Source organism: Asparagus officinalis, chromosome 5, assembly GCF_001876935.1.
Source record: "Asparagus officinalis chromosome 5, Aspof.V1, whole genome shotgun sequence".
NCBI classification, from domain to species: domain Eukaryota; kingdom Viridiplantae; phylum Streptophyta; class Magnoliopsida; order Asparagales; family Asparagaceae; genus Asparagus; species Asparagus officinalis.
The window spans coordinates 96,169,963-96,181,298 of NC_033798.1; the positions used below are offsets into that span (position 1 = coordinate 96,169,963).

The 11,336-nt window shown below is 31.0% G+C and overlaps 1 protein-coding gene across 9 annotated transcripts in view; it reads right to left on the reverse strand.

Moving 5' to 3' along the window:
- Positions 40-11,336, reverse strand: part of LOC109843102 (serine protease SPPA, chloroplastic-like) — a 12,555-nt gene continuing 1,258 nt past the window's right edge. For 3 of the 9 annotated variants that reach the window (XM_020412034.1, XM_020412032.1, XM_020412033.1), the window contains 5 exons: positions 2,695-2,849; positions 1,629-1,734; positions 1,240-1,309; positions 1,025-1,166; positions 40-651 (listed from right to left, as the gene is read on the reverse strand). In XM_020412034.1, the coding sequence (XP_020267623.1) occupies positions 1,041-1,166; positions 1,240-1,309; positions 1,629-1,734; positions 2,695-2,848 (456 nt within the window). In that variant the 5' untranslated portion in view covers position 2,849 and the 3' untranslated portion in view covers positions 40-651; positions 1,025-1,040. Of the gene's footprint in view, positions 652-1,024; positions 1,167-1,239; positions 1,324-1,628; positions 1,735-2,694; positions 3,004-11,336 lie in introns of those variants that run through there. The other 6 variants (XR_002247515.1, XR_002247514.1, XR_002247518.1 and 3 more) reach the window with 6 other exon arrangements.

Sequence of the window (11,336 nt, forward strand, 5' to 3'; positions counted from 1 at the left end):
CCCCCCCCCCACCCCCCCACCCCACCCACACACAAAAAAAAAAGTTCTTCCCAAAATGGGAATTGATATCTTTAGAGAAAGGATAACTTTCCATATTATTGCCTTAGATTTTTGTCAATAGAAATTTATACAAATCATGATTTCAATGAGTAAATTGTAACATTGGTAGGTTTACATAATGAAAGAGGTTGTGCTCTGGGATAGGGATCAGATGCATATAGATCTGCTGTGGGACATTATTTCGATTTAGGAAGATAAAAAGTAGAACGAAGGATATAAATGTTGAAATTGCACTCATCATTAACAAATATTGGTCTCATGCCCGAACAACTCACATGTCAAACTTGCTGCAATGCACGTGACATTACTTGAGTTTTTATCATCCATCTCTCCTCTCCAAAAATTGGAAAGTACAACCTTATCTCTAGAACTGCAAATAAATAAAATTAAATAAATAACGAATACAACCAAACAATAAATCCGAGTTATACTAACTAAAAGTTTAAAAAAAAGTACGAGTCCTTGAAAATAGAATCCTAAGTGACTAATCCCAATTGCGTGAATAATCTTCCGTTTTGTCTTGCATCATTTTGGCTGTTCAAAAATTTTCCCCAGCTGAAGCTCCTGGAGTCTAGTTTTTATGCATCAGGACTGGAATAGAATGAGCAATTCAGATCAGAATAAACGTAATCAGTCTTTTATCAGTTTTTATGCATCATTTTTCAATCTTTCAAACAAAATGTCATCCATTCTTGCTTGAACTCCACCAGGGGATGTAATATCCCGCAGCAATTCCTTCACACTTATGTTCATATCAAGTAAGTTTTGGATGTGATCAAATTTCTCTAGTGAGGATGGAGATGGTTCTGATATCTCCACTAATTGAACCTGGACTCAAAATCAGGAAGGGAAAAAAAAACAGAATGAAAGAGAATTAATTGTTTCATGTCTTCCATTTCAATGCAACGGATATATATGTAGTTTATCATTATCTGAGATATTGATATACCAAAGAGAGACTCACCGGTGGTTGTGATATATTAGCTTTTTTGCTTTGCAATGGCCACGGCTCGAGAAAGTCCAGCAATAGCATCAACTAGACCATTGGAAACTGCATCATTGCCACTCCACAACTTTCCTTGAGCAACCTCCTCCATTTGATCTATCTGGCGAAAGAACAAAATTCTATCATCACATAAATGAACATGAACTACAGAGAAATTTTTATAATATGCTTACAGTCATGGATCTTGAATACGCCGCTTTGTCTCGGAATTTTTTGTATGCATTTTGTGCATATTTCTCAGGTCTGCTTCGTGGGGCCTGCAAGAACGGATATTTCAGCAAATTTCAAACGTCAAAAGAAAGTAAAGAAACATGAGTAACTTCCTACCATAAACTGGCAAAATACGTGACTTATTGACAAATATTATGGAAGCAAAGGATTTGTTCATAATCACTTCTACACCACCCCCACCCATTACAAAAAAAAAACGTTTTAAGCTAAATAATTATAAATCACAGCCTTGTTCCTATGGGAATCGGACATTTTCTACAAGTATACATGCAATCCTTTTTTATCCAGATTACAGCAATAAGTAGGTCTCTCATAAAAATGGAACAGGTACCTAAATGAACGCTGACTAGCAGAGAGAAACTCAGTATATCTGCCTCTTGATATAATCTCCTTGTTAAACCCGATCCTTTCATACAGCTTACCTAGATTGAATTTCCCTGCAAGTAAACGAGTGTTCAGAATGTACAGCTTGAGAAGCACAATAACCAGAGGAATAAAGACATGACCAATCACTTAACAGACTTGGAATTCATCTAAAACGCAATGACCTATCGTTTCCTCGTACACCTTCCTTTCTTCGTCTTTCTCTTCTTCTCACTTCTTATGCATCATCGGTAGCAGACGTATGATAAGGATAATCCCAGTTCCCTCTCCATCTCCAATTTATGCATCATTGGTAGGATATATTATGAACTTTGGGGGAGTTGCAGTAAACCCCCATCAGCTTTTTTTTATTACACTAAACACCCATGAACCTTAGAGCTGTTGCACATGACCCCCATGAACTGTTTTATTTTACTAAATTTCACATGAAAATTTCTCATTTAATCTCCAAATTAGCACCATCGATTCTAACATCTCATGGTGCAAGTATGTGCCAAAAAAAATATAAATAACTCCTCAGCCCTAAAAATTACCTATTTTTCCTTTTTAATGAAAGAGTATTTTTCCCGAAATATGAAGGAACCTTTTTTCCCCTCTTGTGCTTGCTCGTGACACATTAGGGTTGATGGTGTGGGATTAAAAGACAAATTTTCAGGTAAGATTTAGCAAAATAAAACAGTGGAATCGGGTTATGTTAATAACTCCTAAAGTTCAGGGAGAAAAAGTTGATGGAGATTTACTGCCACTCCCCAAGAGTTCATGGGGAGTTCTGTAATTAACTCTTTTATAAGCAAACAGGTTCTGTGTATGTCTGTTTCTTCCTATATTTTTGTGTCATTTTCTATTGTAAGTGTAGTTATTAAAGACCATGAGACTAAGTCTTAGATGTATCAAACTATTTGTCTATTCCCATTATCAAATGTGATATCTAACATCAGAAGCTCTACCATGCCCGTGGAGAGCTCATTTGAAGATTTAGTTCTATACAAACAAGATCAATTCACTAAGTTCACCTGTAACTACTCCAATCGAACCAGTCAATGTCAGCTTCTCAGCAACAATAGTTTGTGCTGCCATGGCCATGTAGTATCCTCCACTTGCAGCAGCATCATACATGGATGCAATCACAGGTTTAGAGGCAGAAAGGCGTCTGACCACTCTCCACATTCTGAATTGGGGGGGAAAAGTACACCAGATATCAAAAATGGTTAACAGATAACTAATGCATGCAAGCATCTATGATATACAACAACCAAGAGAGAAAAATAAGCCGTTCTCGTGATTGATGGTATATCATTGAGGTGAGCAAAAAGGAAAATTCTGGCACTAGAAACAGTAAACAAGTGACTCAGATCACATTTTTTTAAGTTGCAGCCATGACAGTCATGAGACAGCCACTTGGAAAAGAAAAGTGCACAGAGCATACATGAAAATAAAAGGGTCTATCATTCTATGTAGAACAAGACCAGACTTCACTATAGTTGATAGCATATCATTGAGGCCAGCAAAAAAGAAAATTCTGGCACGAGAAACAGTAAGAAGTGACACTCTATCACATTTTCCCCAATTGAAGCCATGGCAGTCATGAGACAGCCTTGGAAAAGAAAAGTGCAGAGCATACATTAACGTACAAGGGCCTACCGTTCTATGTAGAACAACCAGACCATACTTGTGGTCCTGTGGAGGACTACAAGGAAGAAAAGTGCTCAGATCAATTTTACAAAGCCAGAGTATCAAAAGAAAATTTAAGCAATTGAGGAATTAGATGTAATTATGGTCTGGTTGTTCAGTGATACGAGCGAGCAAAAGGGATAGGGAAGAGAAGACCATTCGACCACCTAAACCTTCTCATCTCTCTCTCTCTCTCTGTCTCTCTCTCTCTCTATATTAATATATTATATATATTATATATATATATATTATATATATATATTAAACCTGTAAGTTGAAATAAGTTTTAATACTATTATATATATATATATATATATATATATATATATATATATTATAATATATATATATATAATATTCATACATACATACATAAATAAATTACATACATACGAGTAGCGCCAACTCAATGAAAAAAAATGCAAATAAAGTGGCCTTTAATATAGTCTCCTGGTAGATAAGCATTATGGTATAAATGAATGTCAAGATCCAGTACAAGGACTTAGACCAAACATTGGAAAAATCAATTTACCAACAACACCTGATATGACTACTGTGTAATGTAGTTATGTTCACAGGCATGGTGGCCATCCCCTGCCTGATTCAATGCGTCCTTTTTTGGGGGTGGGGGGGGGGGAAGGAGAAGAGGAGGGGCGAACCGGAATTAGGCATATCAACACATCGTGAATAACAAGAAGAAAATTATATTAGAGTACGATGATGTTATATTCATATGTAGGTATATATATGAAACATCCTCGAGCGATTCAAATTAAAAATTAATTTTAAAATTATTGTCTTTGTTGACAAATCAGATAAAATAGATAAATGCAATACAATTACAGATCAAATAGAACCTATGAATGAGTCATTCGTTTATTTGACTGTTACATCCATAATACATACACGCACAGACTCGCACGCGCACACACATAGGCACTCTCACGCGCACAGATATGAGTGCACGAGTGTATCTATTACGCTCGGGCCCGCGAACCCGTGGGCGCAATATTAGTCGTGGGACCCACTGAGTGCTAAAAAAGTGCTAGCACTAGTTGCAGCTGAGCATTTTGCTTCACTTTATACACCAATTAAACCATGGCCCACTTCCGATGTGGAACTATTTTGAAGTGGGAGTATTGTCATGCCGTGACAAGAACATCGCCTGTTTAAGGAGGAGTGATTATAATACCCCCACTTCAAAGTAGTCCTACATCGGAAGTGGGCAATGGTTTAGATTGGTTTATATAGTGAAGTCAAAAGGCTCAAGGGCAACTAGCACTCGCACTTTTTGGCAGACCATCGAGCCGAACAACAAGTTGCACTCAGTGGGTCTCACGACTAATACTGCGCCAAGGGTCTCCTGGGCTCAAGGTGTGACAATATCTATACTAATAACCTAAAGATTCTTATTAACATTTCTAACAACTTTCTTGTTATAGCTTTTGCAAGCATAGAAGCACGGGTTAACTCTATTATAAATAGTAGTTATTTTTGCATTATAAGTACAATAGCATGTCGTATATTGGTAAACTATTTTAGGTTTAATTGTGGGAATTTTAGATTAGGTATTGCAAAATCATGTCTCTTTTAAATGTTGTGACGACTGCATATATCACTTATTTAAATTTGTGTTGTATTTGTAAAGAGCCCTGATTGTATTTGTAAAGAGCCCTGATGGAGATGTTTTTGTCTTGACAGCTTGTCATGAATGAGTCTTATTTATTAGCTTTAAAATGTAATACTTTTTTTTATTGTGTTATATGGATGTTTGCTTCATCTACTTAACATCCTCTTATTTTTTAATAAGATGTATCTTTGGGTTGATTTATATTATTGATGCAATTTATGATGACATGCATATTTCCCCTACAAATTAGAGAAATATATAAGGTAAATTTTATGTTTAGTGGCTTTTAATAAGAATTTAAGTAATGAAATATGTTACCTTCATATTTAAAGATCTTAAAATCTGATAGTGCTATTATATGCTTATTTTTAATTATGTCTTTAAGAATTGATCCTTCGTTAGTTGTCATCTTCCACAAATAAAGTTACACGCGGAGTCATGCCACTGTATAGAAAAAAGAAAAAGGTTGATTTTATTTTTTTACTTACGCTATTGTAAATAAGTATTATGAGTATACCTTTTATCCATTATAGTGATTTCCCTCCCCTTATCTAGCTTGTTATATCTTACAACATAGTTAATCAATGGCTTTCCTTTAGTTTATATAGCAAAATTATTTGTATGTAGTTTTATATTAAATTTATGATTCCTTTAGTATTTGAAGAATAAAGTATAAAAATTTATATTACTTACTAATTTTTTTTGTATCTTTCACAGAGAATGCTTCTTTGATTGTGATAAAGTTGTTCAATATGATATTTAAAGAACTTAAGTGGTGCTTTTCTGATAGATATACCTTTTATCAATGTCAATTCAAAGTGATTCATAAATGTTTCTGAATTTTGGGTTTATTTCCTTTACTCATCCATTTAAAATGATTTTTTTAAAGGATATCTCTTAACTTTCTGATAGTTTCTCCATACATAGCCCTTGTATTTTTTTACCCAAATACTATTGACATAAGAGATCAATATTTATACATTATAATCTTTTATCAGTTTTATGTAATTTAGTCTTCTATCAATTGATATTTTCAGTAAAATTATATGAAATTTCTTTAATTTATACATTGGCATTAATTTTTAATCTATCATATATTTTCAAAGTTTTACTTCTTAACTAGATATTTTAATCTACTGTTATTGTGATTTTTACCAGCATCAACTTTGACTACTTTTAGATGCTAAAAAGAGATAGTAAACTTTAAATTGGAAGTTAATTTTATACATCTTAATGAAACAATATCAAATAATTATTCTTCTTTGCCAAGATTAGAAATTTTAGCATTTTTGTGATTTTAAACTTTTGATCGTGTGTTTTATAATTTTTGAATCTTTGATAGTATTTTTTAAAAAATTTAAATTTTAAGTTGAGTGTTTGTAATTTTTATATTTCATGTGTTAGTGGTTAGTTTTTAAATATTAGAATATTTCTTGCAACTCTAAAATTTTAAGGGTATTTTTTATAATTATTAAAACTTTGGATTATTTTTTACAAAATTTAAATTTTTAACGGTCTGCTAAAAATTTCCAAATAAGATGTGTGATGGATATAAGTTTTGAAATTTCAGGTTATAAGTTTTAAAATTTCAAGATTTTCTGCGATTTTTAACTTCAGAGGGAGTTTTTGTAATTTTTCTAACTTTAAGGTTATTTTTTGTAAATATTAAATTTTCAAGTGTATGATCGTAATCTCTTAAATCTATCTATGTGTTTGTAAGTTTTAAAATTTTAGAATTTTAGAGTGTTTTTGTAAATTGAACTTTTGAGGCCGTTCTTATAATGTTTGAAATATTAAAGGTATTAATTGTAACTTTTAAATTCTTTAAGGGTTGTTCTTAATTTGAGATTTTATTTTTATTGTCTTAAGTTTTAAAAAGTCAGGGTGTTTTATGTAATTCTAAAATTTTGAGGGAATTGTGTAGTTTTTAAAATATTTTGGGTTTTATGTAATACTTCATATATTATAATATGTTAGCTACGTATGACTCCTTAATCTTATTTTTTTTTAATTATTGAGCTATAAGTAATTTACATGGGATTAGTATAAGATATAATTAATATTAGGATAGATTAAGATTTAAATAAAATATTTAAAATAGTGTTTTATTAATCTTATTTTTTTTAAATTGTTGTGCTATAGGTAGTTCACGTTGGATTAGTATAAGATATAATTAGGATGAGGATAAATTAAGATTCATATGAAATATTAAAAATAGTGAATGGTAATATTGACTATAGAAAGTTTTTACTTAACTCGTGCTTTTAAAGGGAGTATGATATATGTATGTATATATCATACTCCCTTTAAAAGTACGAGTTTGAGAAAATCTTTCGGTAGATAAAAATACCATTGGAATTCAAATACTATTAAGTAAGAGTAAGTTGATAACTTGATAAATTTTTATTGGATACACATAGTATGAAGATAAGGATACAATTTAAATTAAAATATAAACCTTAATGAAGTTATTAAATGCCAAATATTTACAAATGTATACAAGATGAAGGGCGTATGTGCAAAAACCAAATAAATTAATGAGACAAATAATGTCTGTCCCAAAAGTCGAACCTAAGAACAGCGCAGACCTACAAATATACATAATGCGGAGGGGGTATTTACAAAATCCATCAAACAAATTATAAAGACAAAACCATTCTCAAAATTATAAAAAAAGAAAAATTAAAACAAACGGTTGCGATCTGAGGACAAAACATGATGATCTCTCACCGACTAAATTTTAAGTAGTTCATGATACTGCATAATTAGTTTTAAAGTTTAATTATACTATTATTATTTAAATAGATCTTTGTTTACAATTGTTATTCTCTAAAATACAACATCACATACCAATATACATCATCCAAGAAATTATAATAATTTTCATAGCACTTTCATATCCTTCTACAGATATGTGCCTTTGTTATTTTCTTCTTATCAGATTAGATTAGATTATTTTAAAATAATTAATTATATTGTATATTTGCTCTTTTTTCACATCAAGAAATAGCAACGATTTTCACAGCAGTTTCATCTGTTTTCTTCTTATTAGATTAGATTAGATAATTTTAAAGGGATTAATTATATTATATGTTGATCTTTTTTTTAAGATCTGAAATGATAATAATTTTCATAGCACTTTTATCTCTTTCAACAGGTATGTGTCTTTGTTATTTTTTTCTTATTAGAATAGATTATTAGATTAGATTAGATTAGATTAGATTAGATTTTTTTAAAAATTATGAATTATGAAATTGCAATAATTTTCACATCACTTTTATCTATTTTCTTCTTATTAGATTAAATTAGATTATTTTAAAGCAATTACTTATATTGTATGTTTGATCTTTTTTTGCAGATCATAAAGTTTAATTATACTATTATTATTTAAATAATATTGTTTATACAAAAGTCAAAGAGAATCTCACATGTATCTTAGATCTTAATGTTAATTGTAATACTTACATATGGGTGTTGGTTAAAATAAATTTCATATATGAACTTAACTTATATGATCCTACTTTAACCGGATTAGATAATTTAATTTTTTTAACATCCAAACTCTTCCATAAAACTAAAAGAGAGTAGCAATATTATAGCTATATATATCCATAGGACAACAGATATCTTGAAAATGAATGAAGAACACCACACAAACAAAAACCATATTAATTACCCACACACAACCACTGTTTTCAAAACAATCATTCTCTATTTTCATCTATAATATATTCACATACCCAAATTAAGCTGCTAGATTTGCCCCCTCACCAACTACACCATTGATCAACCCTCCTTTTTTCTTTGTACTTAAATTATATAACATTCATTGTGATGAGGACTCAAGTCCTATGCTTGCCTTGAATGCCCAATAAAAAAATAATGTACTAGGCCTTGCAGTTAGTTAATAATGAGATCCTGTCATTATAAACAAATTAAGTAAAAATTAATAATTCTTAAGAATGTACTATATTCCCCTAGTTTCCACTGCAAACTTGTTAGTTGTTTATTCTCGGGCCCAAGAGATTTTAAAAATTAATCTTGAGGATTGCTTGCATTAAAACAGTTATGTTAGAGGGCCTATGCAGTCTGTTTTATAGTTTAAGACATTTTGTTTCTGATGCACATCAATTATTAGTAGTATAATTTGATTAATCCAAGTATATCATAATATATTTCTAGACTATTGTCTTGTCTTCTGCTCTTTATTATGTACCAACCTGATATCACAATTGATGATGAAGACACTAGTGTAGATTACCTAGGAAAAAGATAAAGGTGGAGAAAGATTAATCTCGGCTCAATTAAATATGAAAAAAGGAATAAAAGATAATATTTTTTGAATAATTTATGGTAAAGCTTAATTTTTTGAGTAAAATTAGGAATCTTTAGAAGAGATTTTCATTCAAAATTTTTAATATGCTTATGTGAATGATTTTTTCATATAAAATTATACTAGAGTTACTATTAATCTTTAGTATTTATTTTTTTATTTTAAGTTTATCAATAATTAAGATGTCTTGTAATTTTGTGAAAAGTATGTGCTCTGTGTTGAGCTTATACAAACCATATTAATATTAAGTATTTGGTTATATTTTTATTCACATCAAGAATATATTATTGTATTTTTTTTCAAACTTAACGCTATATTTAATGACAAAAATAAACAAATTGGAGATCGATGATTTGATCCAATAAGCAAATATGTTACATGAAGTTTCATATATGAAGTTTGATATATACAATTTTAAAAAATAATGTTGTATATGCAAGTATATAAAAATATATTGATCCAAGTTTTACACACAAATCTATTTCATAAATTTTTTTAAAATGTTTAAATAAAAATTATGGCAAATGTGATAATCCATCTTTATTAGTTTCAACTCAAAATGAATCTGACTTATTTTATAGTAAGAAAATAAATAAAAAAGTAAATAATTTTAATATTTAACCACGTGCATTGCACGTACACAAGAACTAGTATATATATATGTGTGTGTGTGTGTGTGTGTGTGTGTGTGTGTATATATATATATATATATATATATATATATATATATATATATATATATATATATATATATATATATATATATATATATACACACACACTGTGAGATTAATGGGTATCCTTGTCATAGGAGGAGATTTCCTCCTTGACGCCTCTAAAATCACATGATTGAGCGACATTGTGGATGATCCGCTCCGTTGAACTTAATCTACATATTCTAAAACCCCAACACACCAAGTTTGGGGTAAACCCGTCGTCGTTTGACCCTTCATCCACTCGTATCAATTTTAACGGTTTTGAATGAATAGAACTTTTCACATGGCTCGATGGAGGGTCAAACGATAACGGATTCACTCCAAACTTGGTGTGTTGGGGTTTTAAAATATGTAGATCAAGTTCAACGGAGCGGATCATCCATAATGTCGCTCAATCATGTGATTTTAGAGGCGTCAAGGAGGAAATCCCCTCCTATGACAAGGATACCCATTAATCTCATATATATATATATATTATATATATATATTACAATACAATATGTATGTATATATATATATTACTATATATAGGCTACATATATACATATATATATATATATATATATAATATTATATATATATATAATATATATATATATATATATATGTCAGCGTCCCGGGCCACGACCGCGTTGCACGTGCAAGCCGTGGGACCTACCGAGAGCAACTTGATGTTGGCTTAAATCTACCGTTAAAATGCTAGCACTAGTTGTTCTTGGACCTTGGGCTTTTCTCTATTTAAACCACTAACATTTCTTCACACTAGTCCATGTGGGACTAAAGTTAGGGTGTCACAATTATCTCACATTACAAAGACGACGTCTTTATCGTCACGACATGACAATTGGCGTATCTCAGTATCACTGCTAGGCGATGTGGACTTTAGAGGTGGCTCATACCGCATCCACACGGTGTAGCACTTAGGCCCGTATAGCACTTAACTTCATACTTCCGGCTGGTAACTGCTCTGATACTATTTGTCATGTCCCGGGCCTACAGGCAAGCTGTGGGACCCACCGAGAGCAACTCGATATTGGTTTAAATCCACCGCCAAAATGCTAGCACTAGTTGTACTTGGACCTTGAGCTTTTTTCTATTTAAACCACTAATATTTTTTCACACTAGTCCATGTGGGACTAAAGTGGGGGTGTCACAATATATATGTATATGTGTGTGTGTACGTATTTGTGTGTGTGTGTATCTGTGTCTGTGTGTATACATATGTTTGTATGTATATGTATATATGTATATACATATGTTTGTATGTATATGTATATGTATATGTATATGTATCTCTCTTTCTAT